This window comes from Salvia splendens, chromosome 17, assembly GCF_004379255.2.
Source record: "Salvia splendens isolate huo1 chromosome 17, SspV2, whole genome shotgun sequence".
NCBI classification, from domain to species: domain Eukaryota; kingdom Viridiplantae; phylum Streptophyta; class Magnoliopsida; order Lamiales; family Lamiaceae; genus Salvia; species Salvia splendens.
Window position 1 is genome coordinate 25,804,739 of NC_056048.1, and position 27,051 is coordinate 25,831,789.

The 27,051-nt window shown below is 39.7% G+C and overlaps 3 protein-coding genes across 4 annotated transcripts; all 3 read left to right on the forward strand.

The window, feature by feature from the left end:
- Positions 1 to 13,073: 13,073 nt before the first annotated feature.
- LOC121773318 (40S ribosomal protein S15a-like) lies at positions 13,074 to 14,501 on the forward strand. The gene is made up of 4 exons (XM_042170148.1): positions 13,074 to 13,228; positions 13,694 to 13,839; positions 13,925 to 14,085; positions 14,198 to 14,501. Exons 2-4 carry the CDS (start codon positions 13,707 to 13,709, stop codon positions 14,294 to 14,296), a joined length of 393 nt encoding a protein of 130 aa, XP_042026082.1. The 5' UTR covers positions 13,074 to 13,228; positions 13,694 to 13,706; the 3' UTR covers positions 14,297 to 14,501.
- Positions 14,502 to 18,685: 4,184 nt separating this feature from the next.
- LOC121774829 (protein TIC 22-like, chloroplastic) lies at positions 18,686 to 22,426 on the forward strand. 2 transcript variants are annotated; one of them, XM_042171691.1, is made up of 8 exons: positions 18,686 to 18,860; positions 19,266 to 19,478; positions 19,801 to 19,875; positions 20,278 to 20,334; positions 21,671 to 21,730; positions 21,814 to 21,894; positions 21,991 to 22,026; positions 22,128 to 22,426. In XM_042171691.1, the coding sequence occupies exons 1-8, from the start codon at positions 18,843 to 18,845 to the stop codon at positions 22,209 to 22,211; spliced, it is 624 nt and encodes a 207-aa protein (XP_042027625.1). In that variant the 5' UTR covers positions 18,686 to 18,842; the 3' UTR covers positions 22,212 to 22,426. The 2 variants fall into 2 exon arrangements, with proteins under 2 accessions (XP_042027625.1, XP_042027624.1); XM_042171690.1 differs by lacking the exon at positions 18,686 to 18,860 and having other exon boundaries at positions 18,902 to 19,478.
- Positions 22,427 to 25,585: 3,159 nt separating this feature from the next.
- LOC121774830 (xyloglucan endotransglucosylase/hydrolase 2-like) lies at positions 25,586 to 27,016 on the forward strand. Its single transcript, XM_042171692.1, has 3 exons — positions 25,586 to 25,935; positions 26,222 to 26,415; positions 26,496 to 27,016. Exons 1-3 carry the CDS (start codon positions 25,669 to 25,671, stop codon positions 26,842 to 26,844), a joined length of 810 nt encoding a protein of 269 aa, XP_042027626.1. The 5' UTR covers positions 25,586 to 25,668; the 3' UTR covers positions 26,845 to 27,016.
- Positions 27,017 to 27,051: the final 35 nt, after the last annotated feature.

The window sequence follows — 27,051 nt, forward strand, 5'->3', positions numbered from 1 at the left end:
ATCTACTATAGGTCCAAGAAGCACTAGTGAAACCTCTCACGTCTAAGTTCAATCATTCAAAAGGCCAACACATTCACACGTAAAAGCTCACATCAACATTCACGTCATCATAGCATCACACATCAGCCACATGCTTTCATATAAATTCAACACACAATAACAGTTCATAACTCTCATAATTTCCAACTTTTCACATCACTTTGTACCCTTCCACATGCATCAATATTTACTTAAACTTTCCAAAAATCATTTTCAAAACCCAAAATCACAATTTCCTCCACTTCCATATACTTTCCAAAAATTCAAAATTTTCATTACCTCATTTCAGGTTGAGTGCGATGAGTCGGATGTTGAGCCAATTGACACTTTTGAAAACTTACTCAAAACAGAAAAAGACTCTTGGATCCAGAGCAGAAAGAAAACCTGGCTCTGATACCACTCTGTCACGCCCGCATTTCCTAAGGATAGGAAGTACGGTGGACCGCGACTAGGGGAGGAATAAAGAAGCGGGGAAGAAAGGGGGAAACAAGAATACTTGACCCGAAAACATTTAATAAAAGAAAGTTCACTTCAAACATTGTACTGTGACGACATTACCAAAATTAAAGTAATCAGAGTTTAAATAAAAACATTGTATCGGATTACAAAGTAGCGGAAAAGACCAAGAGATAGACAATGCCGGGTATGACGACACGACACCATCCAAAAGGCAAAGTAAAAACACAATTTTGACTTTAATTGCTCAACATCCGTCATCCCCCATCGTCGCTCAACCTGCACATTAAGAAAACAACATGCAGGGCTGAGTACTTATTGCACTCAGTGGGCACACGCCAAAATCAGAGTTTGTCATGCCATATCAGTGTAACCTTGGGGTTTTAAGTGTAAAGAAAATAACCCAAGTACACTAAAACATATTTCATAAATTCGACTGCGCAGTCATTTTCAGATATTGCCACCCTTATTCCCACCATCATACACTATCTGATCCAACGGGTGACAAGGGGCGTGGCCACACCCCAGGTCAACTAGACCGGCCAACTTGCTCTCAGATGGCTCCCGATCTCGTGTACACTAGCCTGAGGGTTCGCAGCCCAACAGACCCGAATTCGATTAAACATATGTGGTAAACCACTTCAGATAGGTTTCAAAACAAAACAGTTGGCAAGACAAACAGTTCATCTCCATAAACATTTCCGGAACAGCGTCCGTATTAAAGATAACCCACAAAATAGTAGGGTAGAAAAGCCCACCTCAATTGCTTAGCTTTTAAATGGTTCCCTTCTTCAACCACAATTTCCTCGTAAAAGATCACCCTTTTGAAAGATAAATAAATATCATAATTAGAGTCAGGAAAGACGAGGTTTAAACGACAATGCATGATTCCTACGTGGATGACTTCAACATCTAGCACGTTACACGTACACACACTTAACAACATCTTATAAGTCAATCACACAAAATCACACGTCCGAAACACACCACGCACGCACCCGACACGCATACCACGCACCCACGACGCGCACACGACACACACCCGAAACACTCGTACTCCCGGTATACCCTCCTTGTGCAAACGGCTCACTTGGCTCGGAAAAGGTTCGGAAAAGGCTCGGTGTCTCGGCCTGGCTCGGCACCTCGGCCGACCGTCTCGGCCGCCTGGCTCGGCACCTCGGCCGACCGTCTCGGCCGCCTGGCTCGGCACATGTCTCGGCGTCTGGCTCGGCCCTGGCTCGGCACCCGTCTCGGCACCTCTCTCGGCACTGGCTCGGCACCTGTCTCGGCATCTGGCTCGGCATCTGGCTCGGCGCCCGTCTCGGCACCTCTCTCGGCACTGGCTCGGCACCTGTCTCGGCATCTGGCTCGGCGTCTCGGCCGCTGGCCCGATCAAGTGCACACCAGTTTTCCCCCAACCAACGATTCTCAAACCTTATACGACATTCACAACACACATTCTACATCCCAAAACACACCCGAAAACATGAGATCAACCCTCCAAAACTCTCCACAACACCACCCTAGGCCAAACCCTAAAACTCTCGGCCAACACACACAAAACACTCGAACCAAACGCTGATTCCTCCGAGCCATCCCTTGGCCAAACACACCCACATACATCATAATATCAAAACACCCAGATTCACACCCATTGCACAAAAACACATCACCCAGAAACGTACATCTCGCAGAACTGCGCAGTTTACTTACAAAAATCATTATAAAATCATCCGACGTCCAATGAAGCTGAAATTTACACACCACACAGAAGACACACCCAAGTTTACACAGTTAAAATTTCGTACCAAAAGGAGATCGTTTGATCAGTCAAAAAGGGGTCGGAACCCACTGTCAGTCACCACCGAAAACATACTCAACATAAACACATGATCACAAAACCTATTCAGCATTTAAAACATTCAAAACGTCCTAAATGCATGTGGTTCGGGTATGGAAATAGGGTTTTGGACTACCTTCTCGAAGAGTTCAAATGTAGTTCGAAAGCCTTCCCTACTCCGACTCCAAATCGGTACGCGAGAGTGTGATACCTTGATGAATTCAAGAAATCAATGAGAGGGAGTGAGTGGGGGAAAGGTGAGAACCGAGAGGGAGGAAGAGAGAGAGAGACCTTACCGGTGTTGAGAACAAAAGCGAGAGGGAGATGAGAGAAACCGATGAGTGATTGGAAAGGAGATAATGTATCGGTTATGTGGGAGTGGGGAGGTTGAGAAAATAGTGGGGTGAGGGGGAGGGGTTTCGAAAATAGGGAGAGAGAGGTTTAATTTGTTAATTAGGATTTTAATTCATAGCTTAATTAATTATTTCAATTACATGTTGCTTAGATAAATAAAATCATATCCACAACAAGATATTCACAAAAAGAAACATCCCTTAATAAAAACAATATTCAAAATATTTTTTTTTTTTCGGATATTACATTCCTCCCACCTTAAAAAAAATTTCGTCCCGAAATTTGCCTAGGTCACTCAAACAGCTCTGGAAACTTCTCTCTCATCTTATCTTCTAATTCCCATGTTGCTTCTTCGACTCCATGATTCATCCATCGTACTTTCACCGAAACAATTGACTTATTCCTCAATTCTTGCACCCTTCGATCCAAAATGGCCTCGGGCTTCTCCTCATAACTTAGATCGGGATTTAGGACCATCATCTCTTCTTGGTGAACTATGTGTGCGGGGTCAAACACATACTTCCTCAATTGTGACACATGGAAGACATTGTGCACCTTCCCAAAGCTTGGTGGTAGGGCCAATCTGTATGCTACCGCGCCGACTCTATCCAAAATCTCATACGGTCCGATAAATCGGGGTCTCAGCTTCCCTTTCACTCCAAATCGAGTTATTCCTTTAGAAGGGGCAACTTTCAGAAAAACTTTCTCTCCAGATTCGAATTGTAGATCGGTCCTCCGAGCATCGGCGTATGATTTCTGTCGATCCTGCGCCTCCTTGATCCTCCCACGGATTTGTCGAACAATCTCTATCATCTCTTCTACAGAGTCTGGTCCGAGAATTCTTCTCTCACCCACTTCATCCCAATAAAGTGGCGATCTACACTTCTTTCCATACAATGCCTCATATGGAGCCATCTTGATAGTCGCTTGGTAACTATTGTTGTACGCGAACTCAACCAATGGCAACACTTCTTCCCAACCCCAACCTCGATCTAGCACCACGGCTCGCAGCATATCCTCTAAGGCTTGAATCGTTCTCTCTGACTGCCCATCGGTTTGTGGGTGGAAGGCAGTACTAAAATTCAACTTAGTCCCCAACTCGCGCTGCAGGCTCGTCCAAAATCTAGAAGTAAATTTAGCATCGCGATCGGATGTAATTGTCGCTGGTACTCCATGCAAGCGTATAATCTCCCGCACATATATCTTAGCCAACTGGTTGGATCCATAGGTAGCACGAACCGGTACAAAATGAGCAGATTTGGTGAGGCGATCTATAATCACCCAAATCACAGTGTTTCCTCGCTGGGATTTTGGCAGTCCTGTCACAAAGTCCATTGCAATATGTTCCCACTTCCATTCTGGAATCTCAAGGGGTTGCAATCTCCCATAGGGCCGTTGGTGTAGCGCCTTTACTTGTTGACATGCTAGGCATCTCTCCACAAAAGCTGCAACATGCTTTTTCATACCGTTCCACCAAAATTGCCTCTTCAAGTCTTGATACATCTTGGTGCTTCCTGGGTGTGCAGCGTATGGGGTTTCATGTGCTTCTCTCATGATTTCAATCCTCAGGCCTTCATCCTTAGGCACACACAACCTTCCCTTGTATGTGAGACCATTATCCGCTGCCTCGTGAAAGTTTCCGAGTTCACCCGCCCTCACTTCTGAGCGAATCTTTTCTAGTAACGTATCCCGCCGTTGAGCTTCCACAATTCTGGCTCTTAAGTCGGGTTCCATCACCAACGTGGCTATTATTCCTTCCACAGTCTCGGGCATTCTCACTACTTCCAACCGCATCTTACTGAACTCTTGGATTAAACTCTCCTCGATAGTAAGAAAGGTGGCCAGCTGAGATTGCGACTTCCTACTAAGAGCATCGGCCACTACGTTTGCTTTTCCCGGATGGTAATTTATACCACAATCGTAGTCCTTCACCAACTCGAGCCACCTACGTTGGCGCATGTTCAACTCCTTTTGCTCAAAGAAGTACTTTAGACTCTTATGGTCCGTATATATCTCACAACGGACTCCATAGAGATGATGTCTCCAGATCTTCAGTGCATGTACCACGACTGCCAGTTCTAAGTCATGTGTCGGATAATTCAGCTCGTGGGGCTTCAATTGCCTCGATGCATATGCAATCACTTTCCCCTTCTGCATAAGTACACATCCAAGTCCCACCTTCGATGCATCCGTGTACACCTCATAGTCAGTCCCTGACTCCGGTACAGCTAGAATTGGTGCGGTGGTCAATTTCTCCTTCAACAACAGAAAGCTCGCCTCACATTCTGGTGTCCAAATCATCTTGACTCCCTTTTTCAGTTGCTGTGTCATTGGCCTGGCTATCTTCGAGAATCCCTCAATGAATCTTTGATAATAGCCCGCCAGTCCTAAGAAGCTTCGAATTTCATTTTGTGTAGAAGGCGACTTCCATTCCTGCACCGCTTCCACCTTGGCCGGATCTACACGAATTCCATCTGAAGTTACTACATGTCCAAGAAAATTCACTTCCTTGAGCCAAAACTCGCATTTACTGAACTTGGCATATAGTTTCTCATCCCTTAGGGTTGCTAGGACGGTTCTCAAGTGCGCTTTGTGCTCCTCCACGTTCTTTGAGTAAACGAGCACATCATCGATGAAGAATAGGACAAACCGATCCAAATACGGTTGGAACACGCGGTTCATAAGGTCCATGAACACTGCCGGGGCGTTCGTCAGTCCAAAAGGCATCACAACGAACTCATAGTGACCATATCTTGTTCGAAAAGCCGTCTTGGGTACATCTTCTCGCCGAACCCTCAGCTGATGGTACCCAGACCTCAAGTCCATCTTAGAGAAGACTCCTGCCCCTCGAAGTTGGTCAAACAAGTCGTCTATCCTTGGTAGTGGATACTTGTTCTTCAGCGTCAGTTTGTTTAGCTCTCGATAGTCGATGCACATCCTCATCGTTCCATCCTTCTTCTTCACAAACAACACTGGTGCTCCCCATGGCGACACGCTAGGTCTAATGAATCCCAATTCCAGTAGCTCTTGTAGTTGCACCTTAAGCTCCTCCAACTCTTTTGGCGCCATCCTATAAGGTGCCTTGGATATTGGTGCCGATCCGGGCTCCATCGTGAATTCTACTTGCCTGTCGGGTGGGGGTCCCGGCAATGCATCGGGGAAGACATCGGGATATTCACTCACTATCGCCACATCTTCTATCTTCCTGTCTTTCTTCTCCTCCCCATTCAAATAAACAAGGTACGCTGGACATCCCTTCCTCATCATTGTAGTGGCTTGCAGCGCGGAGACAATGGACTTGCGTCGGTTCATTGAGATTCCGTAAAACCTCGTCGGCTCTTTTCCTGGGGTTTCAAACGAAATTTCCCTTTCTCTACAATGAAGGGTAACGTGGTTCTCCGCTAACCAATCCATACCCAAGATTATGTCTACGCTACCCATCGTCATTACTTGTAAATTATGAGCCAACAAACTGAGTTCACCTATTCCAAAGTTCACACACGCATAAGATCGGGATATATCTATAGTCCCGCCTACCGGTGAGGTCACACTCATAGTGGGTTCGGTCTTAACAGTAGGTAATCCTAATGTATCCACACAAGAAGTTGATATAAAGGAATGCGATGCACCCGTATCAAACAAGACAACTATAGGCATGTTGAGAAGGGTGCCCATACCTGCCAAGTTTCCTTGCCCAAAGGTTTCTTTCCCGTTTGCCGGCTGCTTCCCCTTCAAGGCGTAGGCTCTTGCTTGCGACGGCAGTCCTTGGCGGCGTTGTGGCGGTTGAGGTGCAGGTAGTGCCTGGGATGGTGGACGGAAGCCTAACTGGTTCTGTCTCGTCCCCGTTCCCATGTTCTTATTTGGGCAACTTCGGAAGTAATGGCCACTTCCACCACAGCTGAAGCATCTAGGGTCTCGACACTCTCCGGTGTGGTACTTGAAGCATATTCCACATTGAGGGTTCCTCGGCGGAAAGCTTGCCCTCGGGTGATAGGTATTCTGTCTCCCGCCATTGTAGGGTGGGTTCTTCATGTGTTGTGACCTCTTGCCACCATACTGAGTGTGATCACCATCCCACCTCCTCTTCTCTTGATGACCTGACTGAGCTTGTAGGGGTGTCGCGTTTGTTGTCGCCACCACTTTTGGTTTAGGGAGTGCATCTTCCACGTCCAGTGCACAAGTCAAGATCTCCGAGTAGGAGAGTTCTCCTCGACAAGCCAATGCGGCCTTTATCTCATCCTTGAGCCCGGCCCGGAACTTCACCGCCCATTTCTCGTCGGTGTCCATCAACTCGGGCGCATATCGTGCCATCTGTGCGAGGGCTCGGTCGTACTCAGTTACAGTCATTCGGCCTTGGCTCAGCGTGTGGAATTCTACCACCTTGGCCCGTCTGTACGTCTTTGGGACATACTTGTTATCAATCTCCATTTTAAAACTCCTCCCATGTTAACGCTTCCAAGCGTGCAGGATTCATAGTTCTTTGCCGAGTCTCCCACCAGTAATCGGCATCACATGATAGTTGAAAGGTGGCGCAAGCAATGCGCTCCCTATCTGTGCACTCCATGACCCTGAAAATACGCTCGAGGCCGCGTATCCACTCTTCGGCTTTTGAGGGATCTCTCTGTCCATCGAATTTAGGGGGATTCTGCCTGGAGAACGTAACTATGAATCTTTCTTGCTGAGGCGGGGGTGGAGGTGGTGGTGGAGGTGGTGGTGGAGGTGGTGCCTCAGCGTTGGGTCCTTGTCGTGGGTGGCGTCCACGTCTTGGCGGCATTCTGATTCAATATCCATAAAGTGTTACTACAAATATCATCCACAATTACCACCTTCTCAAAAATTTCTCAAAAGAAAAACTTCGTGTGGTTCAAGATACAACACATAGGATATAAATCAAATCCAAATCCTCATTAAAAGAAAGAAGGTTAAACGTTGTTTCACAAGAGCAGTTCACACTAAAAGCAAAAACTAAAAGACATCGAACTATTTTATTTCTAGACTACGACTCGATCATCTTCATCCATAGGCCCTTCCTCCGGATCTTCATCATCGTCCTCCTCGGAATTCCCTTGCGGAGCCACCTCGGGTTCCTCCTCGGGATCCTCTTCGGTTTCCTCCTCATAGTTATCTTCAAACCCTTGCTCACCCTCGTACATACTCACGTACTTGTCCTGATACACGATCCTCTCTTGCACATCCTGTGGGGGCTGCTCCTCTCGAGAGTCTACCAGTGCACAATACACGGCCTTCCGAAAGCCAGCCATGTCGCCCACCATGTCATCGGTAACGGGCTCATGCCACGTGTACCTCCTCGCCGTTCTTTCAGCCCACTCCTTCCAGCTGTCAGGGAGCAATTCTATTAGCTTCTCAATGCCGTCAAGCTCTGTCACTCCGAACTCCTGAGCTGCCCTCCAGAGGGTGTCGAAGTGCGCTACGAACTCAATCAACGGTATGTGATCCTTCTTTCGATACACTCTATACTCTCTGAGCACCCTCTGTGCCCTAAGTCTATCACGATCACTCCGTCGCGGGGTTCGGAACATACGCGCCATCTATAGAAAAACAGAAACAATCGCCTCGCATATAAAAACAGGGTGCATAACCGAAGAAGAGAGAGATATGTGTATGCAGACGTATCACTGTTCTAATTCCAAGCCCGCTGGTGTTCAAAGGCCATAAGTCCTTATCTACTATAGGTCCAAGAAGCACTAGTGAAACCTCTCACGTCTAAGTTCAATCATTCAAAAGGCCAACACATTCACACGTAAAAGCTCACATCAACATTCACGTCATCATAGCATCACACATCAGCCACATGCTTTCATATAAATTCAACACACAATAACAGTTCATAACTCTCATAATTTCCAACTTTTCACATCACTTTGTACCCTTCCACATGCATCAATATTTACTTAAACTTTCCAAAAATCATTTTCAAAACCCAAAATCACAATTTCCTCCACTTCCATATACTTTCCAAAAATTCAAATTTTCATTACCTCATTTCAGGTTGAGTGCGATGAGTCGGATGTTGAGCCAATGACACTTTTGAAAACTTACTCAAAACAGAAAAAGACTCTTGGATCCAGAGCAGAAAGAAAACCTGGCTCTGATACCACTCTGTCACGCCCGCATTTCCTAAGGATAGGAAGTACGGTGGACCGCGACTAGGGGAGGAATAAAGAAGCGGGGAAGAAAGGGGGAAACAAGAATACTTGACCCGAAACATTTAATAAAAGAAAGTTCACTTCAAACATTGTACTGTGACGACATTACCAAAATTAAAGTAATCAGAGTTTAAATAAAAACATTGTATCGGATTACAAAGTAGCGCAAAAGACCAAGAGATAGACAATGCCGGGTATGACGACACGACACCATCCAAAAGGCAAAGTAAAAACACAATTTTGACTTTAATTGCTCAACATCCGTCATCCCCCATCGTCGCTCAACCTGCACATTAAGAAAACAACATGCAGGGCTGAGTACTTATTGCACTCAGTGGGCACACGCCAAAATCAAAGTTTGTCATGCCATATCAGTGTAACCTTGGGGTTTTAAGTGTAAAGAAAATAACCCAAGTACACTAAAACATATTTCATAAATTCGACTGCGCAGTCATTTTCAGATATTGCCACCCTTATTCCCACCATCATACACTATCTGATCCAACGGGTGACCAGGGGCGTGGCCACACCCCAGGTCAACTAGACCGGCCAACTTGCTCTCAGATGGCTCCCGATCTCGTGTACACTAGCCTGAGGGTTCGCAGCCCAACAGACCCGAATTCGATTAAACATATGTGGTAAACCACTTCAGATAGGTTTCAAAACAAAACAGTTGGCAAGACAAACAGTTCATCTCCATAAACATTTCCGGAACAGCGTCCGTATTAAAGATAACCCACAAAATAGTAGGGTAGAAAAGCCCACCTCAATTGCTTAGCTTTTAAATGGTTCCCTTCTTCAACCACAATTTCCTCGTAAAAGATCACCCTTTTGAAAGATAAATAAATATCATAATTAGAGTCAGGAAAGACGAGGTTTAAACGACAATGCATGATTCCTACGTGGATGACTTCAACATCTAGCACGTTACACGTACACACACTTAACAACATCTTATAAGTCAATCACACAAAATCACACGTCCGAAACACACCACGCACGCACCCGACACGCATACCACGCACCCACGACGCGCACACGACACACACCCGAAACACTCGTACTCCCGGTATACCCTCCTTGTGCAAACGGCTCACTTGGCTCGGAAAAGGTTCGGAAAAGGCTCGGTGTCTCGGCCTGGCTCGGCACCTCGGCCGACCGTCTCGGCCGCCTGGCTCGGCACCTCGGCCGACCGTCTCGGCCGCCTGGCTCGGCACCTCGGCCGACCGTCTCGGCCGCCTGGCTCGGCACATGTCTCGGCGTCTGGCTCGGCCCTGGCTCGGCACCCATCTCGGCACCTCTCTCGGCACTGGCTCGGCACCTGTCTCGACATCTGGCTCGGCGCCCGTCTCGGCACCTCTCTCGGCACTGGCTCGGCACCTGTCTCGGCATCTGGCTCGGCATCTGGCTCGGCGTCTCGGCCGCTGGCCCGATCAAGTGCACACCAGTTTTCCCCCAACCAACGATTCTCAAACCTTATACGACATTCACAACACACATTCTACATCCCAAAACACACCCGAAAACATGAGATCAACCCTCCAAAACTCTCCACAACACCACCCTAGGCCAAACCCTAAAACTCTCGGCCAACACACACAAAACACTCGAACCAAACGCTGATTCCTCCGAGCCATCCCTTGGCCAAACACACCCACATACATCACAATATCAAAACACCCAGATTCACACCCATTGCACAAAAACACATCACCCAGAAACGTACATCTCGCAGAACTGCGCAGTTTACTTACAAAAATCATTATAAATCATCCGACGTCCAATGAAGCTGAAATTTACACACCACACAGAAGACACACCCAAGTTTACACAGTTAAAATTTCGTACCAAAGGAGATCGTTTTGATCAGTCAAAAAGGGGTCGGAACCCACTGTCAGTCACCACCGAAAACATACTCAACATAAACACATGATCACAAAACCTATTCAGCATTTAAAACATTCAAAACGTCCTAAATGCATGTGGTTCGGGTATGGAAATAGGGTTTTGGACTACCTTCTCGAAGAGTTCAAATGTAGTTCGAAAGCCTTCCCTACTCCGACTCCAAATCGGTACGCGAGAGTGTGATACCTTGATGAATTCAAGAAATCAATGAGAGGGAGTAGTGAGTGGGGGAAAGGTGAGAGAACCGAGAGGGAGGAAGAGAGAGAGAGACCTTACCGGTGTTGAGAACAAAAGCGGAGAGGGAGATGAGAGAAACCGATGAGTGATTGGAAAGGAGATAATGTATCGGTTATGTGGGAGTGGGGAGGTTGAGAAAATAGTGGGGTGAGGGGGAGGGGTTTCGAAAATAGGGAGAGAGAGGTTTAATTTGTTAATTAGGATTTTAATTCATAGCTTAATTAATTATTTCAATTACATGTTGCTTAGGTAAATAAAATCATATCCACAACAAGATATTCACAAAAGAAACATCCCTTAATAAAAAAAATGACTATCATTATCTATTATTATAACTCAATACTAAACAATTATACTTAACATGTTGTAAAAATAGCCCGGGGGGCCGAGCCCCGGCGCCTTTTATTTATTACGTTAATTACTCCATCCTTCCATGAAAAATAGTAGTCCCTTTTTTTGCCATTTTAGATGTTCACAAAAAATAGTCTCATTTCTTAAAGGGATATTGACACCTTATATTATGAAACTTTCAAAAAGTTGGGTTTTACCCACAAACTTTGAAATTGGCAAATAATATCACGAACTTTACCCGAGTTTGTAACTTCTCAGCAAAGAAAAAATTCCGGCAAATAATGTCATGATACAGATTTTTTTTCGTAATTTCTCGACAACAACTTCGAGAGCTTCAAGTTTTTCAATCTTTGAGGATATTTTTTCTTGAAGCACACCCTCCAAAATTGTTCTTCAATCTATTAATATAGCCAGAATTTTTTCTTTGGTGGGAAATAGCAAACTCGGGGTGAAGTTCGTGATATTACTAGCCAATTTCAAAGTTGGTGAGAAAAAAAAACTTTTTTTTAAGTTCCATCATATTAGGTGCCAATATCCCTTTCTTAAAAATGAAAATTTTCTCTATCATTCTTTATCCACTTTTTCACCCCTCTTATAGTTTACCTACTTTTTCTCTTTATCTCCCTTACTTACTTATCTTTTCAACTTATCTTTTATTTTAATAGTTTCATATTAAAACTTATGTCATTCACAAATGAGACTATTTTTTATGGAGGAGAGATATAAGTTTACTTTAGTGGTAACTTTGATTCAATCCAATAAATTGTTAATATCTTTATCACCTACGTCAACTTTCAATCTTATAATGACATTTATACTGCCATTAGTAGATCAATCCAACATAATTTATATATTCTTTTTTAATATTCCTTCTGTCTCATTTTAAGGGGAGTTATGCAAATTTGTTTTAAAAATTTGATAGAGAGTGAATAAAGTAGATATAATGCTGTTTTAGTTTTAGAAAATGTGTCAATTCGAGTGATATCCTAAAAATGAAAATATATCACTTAGAGTTAAACGAATAAAATATATTTTTAGTAATGTATTATTCATAATAATTTTATTGTATTTAAACAATATATAAATATTATACACAAATAAAGTTAGATATGAAATATATATAATAATGTAAAACAACAATGGTCATAAGCACATTAAAATTGATTGTTTACTATCTTCCTCTTTTCTTTGTTAATTGAGTCCATTCTTTTCAACATAGAAATTAAGAAAAAATATTCAGTGTGTCAATGCGATTTTCTTTGCGAATAACGAAACACTACCGACTCCAACATGATTATATAGAATGATTCTGGGAGTAAAACTTCAATTGAATTTATGTTCGATCTCTACTTTTGGTTTTGGGTATGGATCATTCTTAAATCCTTGCGTCATTTGTCACTACCTTCAAGCTACTTACAAATTTGCCAGAGTAAAAATAATTTGTTACCCTTGATCTATCAATTAAAAAAAATTAATTAAAAAGTTGGATTTAATGAAAAAATTAGGTACAAAATATTAATTTGATTGTATATAGCTAATTTTTTTATCACCAGATTTTAATTTGACATTTTTTATACTATGTCAATAATATGATACCGAACATTGAAACATGTAATAAATTTGATAAAAGTTTAAAAAATTAAATATAAAATCAATATACTACTACTATAAGATTTGAAAACATTGTAAAAATTGGATAGGAATGAAAAACAATCAGATTATACATATATTACAAAAAAACAATAAATTCGAAAAAAAGGAAAAACTAGGGTTCAGTACTTCAGCACCTCCGTGGCGGCGTCTTTATAAATTCCAAACCCTACATATTCTTCTTGTTTTACTCCATCTCCTCACGCCTCTGCCTCCGCCGGTTTAGCAGGTAAGGTGTTCAAATTTCTGGAGTGGCTTCGTTTTACAGCATTTCTACCATTGATTTTGTTTCTTCGCTTCATTGCTTATGCATCGGAATAATCGGAGATTTACCTGCATATTTGGGGATAAAGAAATTGATTACGTTTTATAACTCTATGTAGCACAAATTCAGCTTTGTGAGAGAAAGTTCTGAAACTTTATATGATTGATTTATCTGCATAATTGATTAACCTGTCGAAGTTTTTGATATCTGCTTCTTGTGTTAATGGATGTGCCGAATTAGCGAGTTCATGTTGTATATTTTACTGTTCGTTATTCTGTTTGTTCTAGTCTATTTTATGATTTTTTGTGATGCATTTGTATTTTTCAACATTCTTAATCAAATTCAGCTTTTTTCATTATCGAATTAGTTTGATAATTGATTTAATCTTACTGAGCTGCATATTATCTGATACTTATTTTTTTTAATTAGCTCAACTTGTAAGATGGTGAGAGTCAGTGTTTTGAATGATGCCTTGAAGAGCATGTATAATGCTGAGAAGAGGGGGAAACGGCAGGTCATGATCAGGCCTTCGTCGAAAGTGATTGTCAAGTTTCTTCTGGTTATGCAGAAGCACGGTGCGTTCTTCCCCTTAGTTAATTGCAGTTTTTTGATGTCTCAATATTTCCACAACTGGTTTCTCATGTGAATTGATGCAAACAGGATACATTGGTGAGTTTGAGTTTGTCGATGACCACAGATCCGGCAAAATCGTTGTTGAGCTGAACGGAAGGCTCAACAAGTGTGGTGTCATCAGTCCCCGTTTTGATGTTGGTGTCAAGGAAATTGAGCCCTGGACTGCAAGACTTCTTCCATCTAGACAGGTTGATATACAATGACTCAATCTCAAAGCCTAGCTTTCTTAGAAAATGTTTGCATCATAATTGTAGATTATGATGTCTTGTGTATTAAAATCTTGGGAAATGTTGATTTCAGTTTGGTTACATCGTGCTGACAACATCTGCTGGAATCATGGATCACGAAGAGGCCCGCAGGAAGAACGTTGGAGGAAAGGTTCTTGGGTTCTTTTACTAGAGATGTTGTGTTGCTTTTTGGTTCATTTTCAATTTAGTGGATGAGAATTTTCTGTTAAAGTTTCATCAGGCGTGACGTTTATCTTCTTTAAGTTGTTGATGTTATTACATGAAGATTATATTTGTTAGGAATGCTAGAGATGCATCTTTGTTATGGACAAATTCCTTTGTTTTGACAGAAAAATAGAGCCCAAATTATGTTTTAATTCGTGGTGGTGCACTAGTTTCAGCTCAGCAGTATATGCAACATTTTAAATCGTCATTTTCATGATTCATTAGCTTTCTTGATTAGAGTTTGGGTGTATTTCTATAACTCGTTATTTTAAATTGAATGTAACAGTCAATAAGGGTGGTTGTGACGTAACTTCACACCCAAAATCTAAGTGGCCTGCAAAGGAAATTATGTTATCTTCATTCATGAAAATGATGTCAATCCTAACATCAAGGAAGGGCACAGACCCTATAGCAGCAGCTCCAATTCATCTAATGTCACATTTGGGATAGTCAAGAGTTATCCGAAGCACTTAGGGTGCGTCTGGTAGCCACCACAAATTTTAACATGATTCTATTGTTAATGGGCTTTCCTAAATTGGTTGGTAGGCTTATACATTGTTTGGTTCAGCCCATGTAGGCTGATTGGGCTTATATATAATGTTTGGTTCAAGCAGGGTGTGAAGGAAACAAAATCTATTGTGACTAAATTACCCTCTCATCGTGAGGAAGTGGGCTCTTAAATAACAGTGCGTTAAGCTGTGATTTATAGTTGCTTGGCCACTTTACCTATACAACTTCATGAATATCAGTTGTTTTGTGTTCCAAAAAACATTTTTTTGCATGATGAAATATCATTCACAGCCCTTGATGTTAGATTTCTCAGAACTATTTTGCTATGGGAACTTACTTTTAATCCTGGAATTCTCTATTGGGTTTTGACATTTGCTGCGTAGGAAGTGGTTTTAGCTAATGTGTTCTTAGGCATATTCTTTCTACTAAATTTTGCAATTAATTTTCTGCAATCTGTACTTGTTCTTTTACTTTATTTGAGCTTTATATGTATAAAGTTTTCACATTTAGTTTGCTTTATGCATGTGAGGCCTGAAATATTTATTTCTTTGGCTCAGGATTTCTTCCACCAAAATCACCTCAAAATCACATCCCAAAATTCTTAGTTCGCTAATCTTTATTCTAAAATCACCTCAAACTCCATTTTTTTCTAGATTACATTATAGCTTTGGGAAAAAAAACTTAATTGATTTGGGATTGAAAGGAAATTGAACAAAAATTGAGGAAATTAGAAGTTGACTTTGGGGGAGATTTGAAGTGAAAAAGAAGACGTGCCGATTTGTGTTGATGAATTGTTAATTCTTCAAGCTTACTTACTCCATGAATCAAATGATTCTTCTTCCATTGTCAATTGCTCATAGTTTGATTATGCTTGGCTAAAAATCATTTTATCCGTGAATGTTTGGAGTAACACGTTCTTCTCTTAATTCGCCTTGCTTGTTTAATCTTTTGTAATTGTTTTAGCTTAATTTTGAAATCAAAATCCTCAAATCAAATCATCTTTTAGTATGTGTTTTCTATGTCTTAGAGTTAAATAATCTTTCCTTCCCTTTTGTTTTATATGCAATTTCTCCAGCTAAACTATCATTTTTATAAGCTAACTGTCATTTTATCCGCTTAGATTATCATTTTATAAGGTAAAAGTATCATTTTATTAAACAAAAATGTCATTTTATACACCAAAAATACCTATCATTCTATCGGCTGAAAGTATCATTCTATCGGGCAAAAGTATCATTTTAGCAGTTTTATGTCATTTTGTCACGTTAAAGTATCATTTTATCAGCTTATATGTAATTTCTCCAGCTAAACTATCATTTTTATAAGCTAACTGTCATTTTATCCGCTTAGATTATCATTTTATAAGGTAAAAGTATCATTTTATTAAACAAAAATGTCATTTTATACACCAAAAATACCTATCATTCTATCGGCTGAAAGTATCATTCTACCCGACAAAACTATCATTCTATAGGCTGAAAGTATCATTCTATCGGGCAAAGGTATCATTTTATCAGTTTTATGTCATTTTGTCACGTTAAAGTATCATTTTATCAGCTTATATGCAATTTCTCCAGCTAAACTATCATTTTTATAAGCTAACTGTCATTTTATCTGCTTAGATTATCATTTTATAAGGTAAAAGTATCATTTTATTGAACAAAAATGTCATTTTATACACCAAAAATACCTATCATTCTACCCGGCAAAACTATCATTATCGGCTGAAAGTATAATTCTATCGGCTGAAAGTATCATTCTATAGGCTGAAAGTATCATTCTATCGGGCAAAAGTATCATTTTATCAGTTTTATGTCATTTTGTCACGTTAAAGTATCATTTTATCAGCTTATATGCAATTTCTCCAGCTAAACTATCATTTTTATAAGCTAACTGTCATTTTATCCGCTTAGATTATCATTTTATAAGGTAAAAGTATCATTTTATTGAACAAAAATGTCATTTTATACACCAAAAATACCTATCATTCTATCGGCTGAAAGTATCATTCTATCGTCTGAAAGTATCATTCTATACGGCAAAAGTATCATTTTATCCCCTCAAACTATCATTTTATGATATAAAAGTATCAGAGTTGAATTGAAAAAGCTTATGGGCTGGTCGAGTTTTCCCTCTTTCAACTTAAAATGCTTTTCTATCTTGTTAGTTGCTGTTAATCATAAAAAATGTGCAGGTTTAAAATTTTATTCACAAAAGCATATGCTTTAATATGTTAGGGCTCTCAACTCAATCTGTTGGTAAAAGACTTGATTGTTTAGAAACTGAGTTTTTGATGGATGGAAGCACACTCTGTTTCAGATGAGCAGAAGAATGTTGAGGTTGTGAAAAAATAATGAAACATTTCGACATCATTTTATCCCCTCAAACTATCATTTTATGATGTAAAAGTATCATTTTATCATCCAAAGAACTAAAACTATCATTATGAAACAAAAATATCATTTTATCATTTGAAACTATCATTTTGTCCCCTCAAATATCATTTTATGATGCAAAAGTATCATTTTATCCAACCAAAGAACTCAAACAATCAATTTATCATGCAAAAGTATCATTTTATCATTTGAAACTATCATTTTGTTCCCTCAAACTATCATTTTATGATGCAAAAGTATCATTTTATCCAACCAAAGAACTCAAACAATCAATTTATCATGCAAAAGTATCATTTTATCATTTGAAACTATCATTTTATGATGCAAAAGTATCATTTTATCCAACCAAAGAACTCAAACAATCAATTTATCATGTAAAAGTATCATTTTATCATTTGAAACTATCATTTTGTCCCCTCAAACTATCATTTTATGATGTAAAAGTATCATTTTATCATCCAAAAATCTAAAACTATTATTCTTTTTTTCATACTTAACTAAATTTACATTAAAACTCGCATAGTCCATAAAATCTTTATTTTTAAGGAACTAATGAGGTAGAATAAAGAAAAATAAATAAAGAACGAAAGTTTCAGCTGCGAACGGTGCACAAAACAAAAGGAATTAACGACTTCAAAGGGCAAATTGGTACAAATGTAAACTTTTCAGCCTAATCGACGGAAGTCGAAAACTAATACCACACCCTCACCTTGATAGAGTTGACACAAATGCGCCGATAGTAGTATGTGAAAGCCTGAAACCCGGCTGCTGTTTTCCGGGTCGGCCGATTGGTGTGAGGCGTACCAAACGGCGGATTAGCGTGATGGAAGTTGGGTTTCACAGCAAATGAGGGCTACCAGACGAGCCCTTACAATTGGAATTAGCATATCATAATGATAATCAATTGGTCAATGAAGTGGTATCATTTGCACAATATACCCCATGACTTCAAACAAGGTTGCAAAGGTGCATGCTTCAAAGAATGTATCATAAGGGCCACAGTAGCTACCAAATCACTTGCATGAAAAAAAAGATTCATTTAAAATAGCAAATCATCTCCCAATTGACTTGAAAGTGTCACATAATTTGGTAGAAGAGTGCACTGTTTATACGCATGAAAATAATGCAGTGAGTAATGTGGCGAAGGTGACTGAATTTTGGAACTGTCCATCTCACTAAGAAGAGTTGGTGTTGGTGTATCAATTTGCATTGCTTGGAATTTAGCAAAGTGGAAGAAGGATGACTCATGTTTTCTCGTAAAATTGTACATAATTTTTTTAAAATCAAGTTCAAGATGCATGTAGGCCTATCTTATGTACGGAGATTTGTTTTCTGTAAATTCAAATATTTTTTCTAATATCATCACCATTTGACGAAAATTGCCAACACAAGCACAACACTATAAATAGGCAAAAACACCATGAAATCACAAACACACACGATCAAATTACAATAAAAGACTTTTTCCATCAACGTAGAGGACTTTTTCACCTTTATCTCCATCTTCTACCACATTTTCCACCGCTATTGAGCCCGACGTCAAAGCTGTTTCACAGGAGGTCATCACATGCTCAATAAGATCTTTGGATGGCGATGGGGAAGATGGTGAGCGATTAGGTAAATTAACATCGACAACAACTCACCACGTGATAGTAGAAAATGAAAATTTATTTTAGGAAAAAACTGAAAAAAGGTATCCTAATTTTCATTCCGATTGTACCTTCCTTGAGGAAAAACCTCATTTCTCAAAAACCCACAAACACCAAACCCATGAATTTCTGTAAACCCAAAGAAGGCCGGCAGCCGCCGTCGCCCCAGCTGCTCTTCCAGCAGGCCGTCACATCGCTCCAGACTCAGTTCTCGACCTTCGTTAACAATATGCAGAACAATCCCCCTCTCAGAAACCCTTTCTTTGCCAAAATTTCCGACGAAAACAACACGCTTCAGAGCAAATTCAATGCCACTAACAGCAGTACTGACCTAACTCCTAAGAATTGCGCAATGTCACAGGAAGCTATCGAGGAGCGGCTCGCTGGAGTGCCAGTGTACGCCCTGAGCAACGGCTCTGAGGAATTCGTCTTGGTTACGGGCACTCAATCGCGTAAAGATCTCGGTTTGTTCTTTTTCACCGAAGCCGACGCCGAAGCTCTCCTTAAGCATATGAAGTCTGTTGATTCTTCTATGAGTTCTGGCTCACAAGTTGTGCCAGTTGCTCTAAGCAAGGTACAAATTGCCGGCCATCTCTCACTTATGCAATGAGATGGATTACTCGTTTAGGCATTCCATCGAGCACTTGACAGGCTTAGAATAATGCATTGCAGATATTGGTACCTTGTTTCCTAGAGGTTTAATAATGGGATTTTGTTGACAAGGTTCATCTGTAAAATTGGTGTTAAGCTTTTAACTGGCTAATTCATTGTTAATGTACAGCTTTAGATATTGCCACTGCGATTATATGACCTTGAACAATTTGCATTCATTGTTTTTAGTGTTTTCTGTTATTGATTAACTTTGCCTATGAGTGATAGAAAAATGGTGGTTTCAGGTTTTTGATCTTAAAGTTAATGGGGTGGCTTTGAGATTGCTACCCGAGGCTTCTCAGATAAAGAATGCATTGCAGGTTAGTCTTGGCAGTATAATGGTTATATGATTCCTTCGTAAGAGGATGACAAGTTAATTTATATACACTTAGCTGTGCACACCTTTTATAGTATTAAGTTATTAATTGTTTTGAATGTTGACAATTTGTATGGACAGCAGAATGAATCAAAAGAAACTTTATAGTATTGCTTTGAATCTTGAATCCTTGATTATTTAAGCTGATTCTTTTTTAACATTTGGCTCTGCCATATCATCTGCTGCTTTTGCTCCTTCAATGATTTTTTTTGATCCATGGGTCGAAGTTGGTACTCATTCTAATAAGATGTTGCTTTCTCAAGTTGGTGATATCTACAAATTGAAGATAAGGTTTGCATGTTTAATTGATTTTCGACTCCTGAATTGGTTCTTACGATGTATGTAGGAGAGGAAAAGGGTTGGTGTGGATGAGGAAAGCTTCCGTGGGGTCCCAGTTTTCCAGGTTCATCTCAACTTCAAGCTTGTTTCTACTTTCTGAAACTGTATATAATCCTCATTTTTGTGATCATATAAGACTCAATATTTTTCAAGTGTGGAACATTTCTTTTTGAAAAGTGCAGAAACATCTTCCATATTATTGTTAGTAAACCATCCAAAATGTTCAGCATAACTTTCTTCTTGCAATGTTTAGAAGTGGCGATGGAAGAGAAATATGGCTCTCAATGAGGGAATGAAAACACACTATTATTGTAATGAAAGTTTTAAGATGGATTTGATAATAATAAATCTTATGCCTTCCAGGATGGGTAAATCTTTCATCCCAAATCCTCATATCAAGTCAAATCTTTCTATCATAATAATCCCTATTTACATTAGAGAGCGTCTAGTACTAGACATGCCTAACCATCTAAGCACTACTCTAATCATGCGCTCAACCCAACATTTGGTAAAGCATTTTGTTTCTTCAATCTCTATGTCCTGCACATGCTACTGTACAAGTGAACATCTTGTATTTCTATCTTGTCTGTGCTTGTCCGCAATCTTCCCTGTCTTTTGCATGTCTTTAATTCACGCCTCTTTTTGTGCTCGTTGAAGTTCACTCTTGACTGGAACATTGACCTAAGGTGCAGGGAAGTTCTATACCTTGCCTGGCTGCCCTTATAGTCCCCCTCTTGCTTGCCCAAATTTCAGGCATTTTTCCAGCCAATGGGTGTAGTTTCTTATCTTTCTCTACACAATTATTTTGAAAAGACTTTCCTGGATTTGTAATGCTTTCTTACCAGATTCTTAATCAGCTAGAGTCTCGTTACTCTTTACCTCTTGGTGAAAACTGTCATTTCCGTGCTGAAATTGCATTTGGAAGTCTTGTTTATGAAGTTTTTGCCGAATGACTATGCAAGTAAACATCTTAAGAGGCATATCTGTTGCTAGGATGGCGTGCTGTTTTGTTGCCCTGCCTATTATGTCGCTTGATCTTGAGAAATATATATGAACTTATCCAGTTTAATGCTGTAAACTAGAATATTATTTTCTTTCTTGAACTTTTCAATGGATTAAAAAAATTGTTTGCAGTTAACGAGTACTTTGCTTTCTTGGAATGAACTGTTAATCTTGAAACATATTTTGCTCGGTTAAGACAGCTGGTACTCTGTTGTGTATCGTAGAATTTGTTGGGTATTACTTGAAGGCTGCTAATAAGGACCTTGTTTTGTTTTCCTTGCATCTCTAATTTCAACTTTCTGAATGGGATGTATCATTTAGTTATGACTTATGAGCTTATGAATGGGATGTATCTCCATTTGCTGTCATCTTATTAACACTTGTACCATTTATTGCAGTCGAAGAGCTTGGTCTTGAGGAGTGAAAATAAGACCTATCGCCCTGTCTTCTTCAGGAAGGTTTAAAATGACGACTCAGCCACTCATCTGTTTCTTTACACTTTGATTACATTTAACATTCTTCTGCTTTATGAAATGTTTAGGAGGATCTAGAAAAGTCACTTTCGAGAGCTTCACGTGATCAGAAGCAGGTGAATCCCAGCTTGAGGCGAGGGGATATACAGGTTTCAGTATCCAAATTACCGTTTTCTCTGAATACCCACATTATCAAAACCTTTAGCCATTAGTAGCTTGTTCTCATTCGTTGGTTTATGTCATAGGTTGCTGTTCTTGAGGATATAATTCATGGAATGAAGGTGAGGAGTTCACACCAGACCTTATCTCATATCCTTCTCATCATTATTCAATGTTATGGTCGATTATGGATTTCGTATGATCAAAGTGAATTTCTTTTCAGGCTACCACAGTGTCATCATGGGACGATGTAGTTTTCATTCCTCCAGGTTTCGAGGTTTCAAGCACTCCATCTCGACAAAATTGATCGTCAGTTCATCTGCAAAATACCATCTATCTAGAGCTTTTATGTTGGGTGGTTGCCAAATTTGCTACTCTGGAACTGGTTACTTTGTTACTCGAAGTGGTAAGTTTTATTTGCTAGTTCATAATGCATGTTTTAGGATGATCTTTTGCCATTTTAGGGCCTGATGAAGACTATCGAGTTCATTTCATTGTTAAATGCATTCGATTCTAAGAAAATGGCGTTTTGAATCGGATTAGGCTCGCCCATAAAATGTGTTTCTCACGTCGTAGCTTCATTTTTTCAATATCCCAATTCGATAAACATGTTTGTGTGTGTGATCGTAGTCAAATTTTTGGTGCTAGAACAAGTCTATAACCAAACAATTTTAAAGTTCATTATCGTTTTAAAATAAATTAAAAGTTAGAGATCTATAACTACCCCTAATATTATTAGGTGTAGCCAACAAATGCATGAACTTGCATATATTTTAGTACATAATTTAACAACCCTAATATTACTAGGTGATTTTAGCCCTTTTTATGTTGGTTGTCCGGAACTTGTCATGGCATGCTTCACCGGAATTATACACAAAAAGTGACATAATTCATCGAACGACAAACCACGTTTACCTCAATCTATTATTGTTTGAAAGTAAAAATTGAATACTTAAGGAGATGATAAATGTTGTGTTAATTGACTCGCACATAAAAAAAATATCCTCACGAAATTGTTTTAATAGTTAATTATTAGTTGAACAAGATTGTATTAGATGAGTTATTTACCATATACTACCAAACATGTGCTTAGAGGTTAGGATATTAATCCTTGGCTAAAGCCTAAAGTTGATTCTATCAATTAAGTTCAAATAGAGTGATTTTATTTTGTTTGACAAATATGAACGACTATTGAGGAGTACAATAATGTTTGATCATGTCTATCATTTAGAGATAAGGATAAGAATGAAGCTAATTTTTTTAATATAAAAAATAGCGATTTTTTAAAGTACAGCTACTCATTTTAGGGGAGTAAAGATCACAGGATGCTAGTTTTTGTTGGAAGCTTCTACACTCTAATTCGAACCTTTTGTTTTCATCTAGAGCTAACTTCTATTTTGAACTTTTTATTCTAAAATTAAAATATTTCATTTTAAAAGGATTGCATTATAGATTTGGAATGAGGCCATAATTTAGAATGTAAAAGTATATAATCTTTGGATTAAAGCCAATTATGCTAATCTAGTCTAGAATTAAAATAATGAAAGCCCACGTCAAAAATATTATGCATTGTTAAGTTAATACTTGAGTTTTCCTATATCCAAAATGTGAAGTTAAAAAAATAAATAAATTAATTGTTATTTTTATTACCGATTAATTTTGGAAAGAGACCTCATATTTATTTAAATGAATGAAACCGTATCTAGCCTGAATAAAAAAAATTAACAAACACATACTCCCTCCGTCCCAGCTCAAGTGATTAATTTATTTTTGGCCGTTGTTTTGTGAAGATGATAATACATAGTTAAAGTGAAGAAAAAGTAAAGTAAGAGAGATAATAATATAGAAGAGAGTTGTACCTACATTGTTCTCTTACTTACTTTACTTTCTCCTCACTTTAACTATTTATTATCATTTTTTTCTCAAACACGTGCCGAAAAGCAGTCAATCATTTGAGATGGGACGGAGGGAGTATCACTTTTTGAGGGACTATAGACTATAGTTTAAGAGTATTAGGAGAAAACAATGGTAGGTTGTTGGAATTTTCATGTTTTGAACATTGAAGAGGATTTATTGTTAGAGTAGATAAAAAGTTGGAAATACATGAGCATCACTTCAATGGCAACTGTTCATTTTCATAAATATGTGATCCCAAAATATGTACATAGTCTGGTTGGCATCCAATACAAGAGAATCGTAGGTGGAATCTCCCTTTCTACTCTTCACTTGCATTCTAAGTTATTATTAAGTACAATTTGATGGAATTTTGAATTCAAGTACCCCTGATCACAATATATGAACGGTGTAATAAGAGATGTTGCAAACTGCCAATTTAATTTGTGGGTCTCTACCAATTTCTTCATATTTTATTTTTGTAATGTTGAAATTGCTCTATAGGAGTATTTAGTTACTACTAAGTTGATGCTACTGAAGGTCAGATTGTTGAAAATTATATTCCATACTCGCTAAGTTTGATACCAACAACGTCTAAATTATTCTAATAAATTCAGCTTCTTGTGCTAGCATCGACTCCATGTAAAGTACCTCTAATTACACAAGTTCTGTTTTCTAAGAGCATCTCCAGTAAGACTGGACGTCAAATAGCCCTCACATAGCCTTCACACTGCCACATCATCAGCACTACAATTCTCCTGCCACATCAGCTTGCCACATCAACTGGACATCAAATAGCCCTCACATAGCCTTCACACTACCTATCCACATCACTAATAACAATTATATAATTTAATTTACATTCGTATCAACATACGGAATGTAATTTACGAGACAAATACATTTAAATTGAATAATACTATTAAAATTTCAAAAAGTACAATAATTTAAAAAAAATACATTTAAAAAAATTACATTTAAAAAAATTACATAAATTTACATAAAAACTAACGCCTTGCAATCCTCCGCGCCCACAACTCTTCAACTAAATCCTTTTGGAGTCGAATATGAGCCTCCGTCTGACGCATGTCGGCATGTGCTTGGAGGAGGGCTTCTTCATCGATCAACCTCACGGCTCGTATAGGCATCTAGCTCTTCGTTCATCATACGCTCGTACTCATCCGCAGCCCCACCACTACCACCGGCATTACTCATTTCTTAAATTGATCTTATACAGAAAGTAAGGTAGAGAGAGAGTACTCGTTAAAACAAGTGGTGCGAATGAAAATGACGTTCAAAGCGCGTATATATAGTGTTTTCAAAAGAAAAAAAATAAAATCTGACGCCGGTTTGACGCCGATCCGGGACCCACAATGGCGCCGTGAGGATCAGCGTCGGAACCGGCGTCATCGCGCGAATCGGCATGGCCACACCGATTTTGACGCCGATTTCGCCGACGCCGGTTCCAATAGTTCGGCGTCAGAACCGGCGTCGGCGAAAAATCGGCGTCGCGATTTTGACGCCGGCATTGGAGATGCTCTAAATCCGTCGTTGATAACTTCTGAAATTCAAAAATGATACTAATAATTAAAAGCGCAAGTGGCCAAATATTTTTGAAAGTAGCCATCCAAATGACAAAAAAAGTGAAAGTAGAACCTCCAGCTTTCATTATTCAAAGCTGGCACCAGCTTCACCTCTCCTCCCATCCCTTCCCTTCCCATCCCATCTCCACTCACAAGTATTCCACTCTTTCCATTATGAACACACCCACACCCCACCCCACCCCACCCCACCCCTCACGTCTATATATATACACCTCACTTTGAAATTCAAAGTCATCACACTCATAAATCATAATCAAGTAAAGAAGCATGGCCTCTAACATCCTCAACACTTTAGTGCTGTTGATTATTCTTGTTTGCAGAGTAGCAAATGCAGGAAACTTCTACCAAGATTTCGACTTGACCTGGGGCAGTGAGCGCGCCAAGATCTACGGCCGTGGGCAGCTTCTGTCGCTATCGCTCGACAAGGTTTCCGGGTCTGGATTTCAGTCGAAGAAGGAGTACTTGTTTGGAAGGATTGATATGCAGCTCAAGCTTGTTGCTGGCAACTCTGCTGGCACTGTTACTGCTTATTACGTACGTACCGTTTCATTCAAAGTGACACGTTTTCCTTTTTAGAATTTCTCACGCTCGAAGTGATACTTTTGCCATGCATCACGAGCATCCAACTTTTTCCCTCCGTGACAATTTATCAAGTTGTGATTAAGAGAATATACTCCACAGCTTTTCTATACATATCCTCAGTCTCCTATCCCCACATATCAACTTAGGAATTTATTTTTTTTGACAAAGTGGCTTATATTCTTCGCATCCTATCACTTGAAGTAAACGCCCTCTGAGAAATATACTTTCGTGGTTACAGTTATCTTCTCAAGGGCCGACCCACGACGAAATCGACTTCGAGTTTTTGGGAAACTCGACGGGTGAACCGTACACCCTCCACACCAATGTCTTCACACAAGGCAAAGGAAACAGAGAGCAACAGTTCCATCTCTGGTTCGATCCAACCAAAAACTTCCACACCTATTCCATCATATGGAATATCCAGCATATTGTGTAAGCACATGATTTATATTCACACAAATTTCAAGAAAATAATAGCTATTGAATCTATTGATCAAATCTTCCTATACCAGATTCCTTGTGGACAACACTCCGATAAGGGTGTTCAAGAACAGTGAGTCGAAAGGCGTTCCTTACCCAAAGAACCAGCCGATGAGGATCTACTCGAGCCTGTGGAATGCGGATGACTGGGCAACGAGGGGCGGGCTGGTGAAGACGGACTGGTCGAGGGCGCCCTTCACAGCCTACTACCGTAACTTCAATGCACAAACCAGCGGCTCCAAAGGGGCGTGGCAGAATAATGAGCTTGACGCATACAGCTGGAGAAGGCTAAGATGGGTTCAGAAGAATTTCATGATCTATAACTATTGCACTGACTATAGAAGATTCCCTCATGGCTTCCCTGCAGAGTGCAGGCAATGATCAAACATCTTCGACAAGGCTATGGAGTTTATTACTGTGTATTTCAGATTTTTTCTTCCCTAATCTTTCTTTTCCTATGTACTAGAATTGCATGTTATTGTTAGACAGATGAAAAAAAATGGCAATATGTTTGTTACCTTGCTACATATATGGAATCAATGCTACTCCTAAATAAGATGAGCATATAGAGATTGAACTTCATACGAA

Bases quoted from the DNA above. Each gene is read 5' to 3' on its own strand.
- LOC121773318 (XM_042170148.1), top strand. From the start codon at position 13,707: ATGGTGAGAGTCAGTGTTTTGAATGATGCCTTGAAGAGCATGTATAAT. The intron at 13,840-13,924 runs GTGCGTTCTTCC...TGATGCAAACAG, and splicing joins TCTGGTTATGCAGAAGCACG to GATACATTGGTGAGTTTGAG. The intron at 14,086-14,197 runs GTTGATATACAA...TGTTGATTTCAG, and splicing joins GACTTCTTCCATCTAGACAG to TTTGGTTACATCGTGCTGAC.
- LOC121774829 (XM_042171690.1), top strand. From the start codon at position 18,915: ATGAAAATTTATTTTAGGAAAAAACTGAAAAAAGGTATCCTAATTTTC. The intron at 21,731-21,813 runs GTTTAAAATGAC...TGAAATGTTTAG, and splicing joins GCCCTGTCTTCTTCAGGAAG to GAGGATCTAGAAAAGTCACT. The intron at 21,895-21,990 runs GTTTCAGTATCC...TTTATGTCATAG, and splicing joins TGAGGCGAGGGGATATACAG to GTTGCTGTTCTTGAGGATAT.
- LOC121774830 (XM_042171692.1), top strand. From the start codon at position 25,669: ATGGCCTCTAACATCCTCAACACTTTAGTGCTGTTGATTATTCTTGTT. The intron at 25,936-26,221 runs GTACGTACCGTT...TCGTGGTTACAG, and splicing joins GCACTGTTACTGCTTATTAC to TTATCTTCTCAAGGGCCGAC. The intron at 26,416-26,495 runs GTAAGCACATGA...TTCCTATACCAG, and splicing joins TGGAATATCCAGCATATTGT to ATTCCTTGTGGACAACACTC.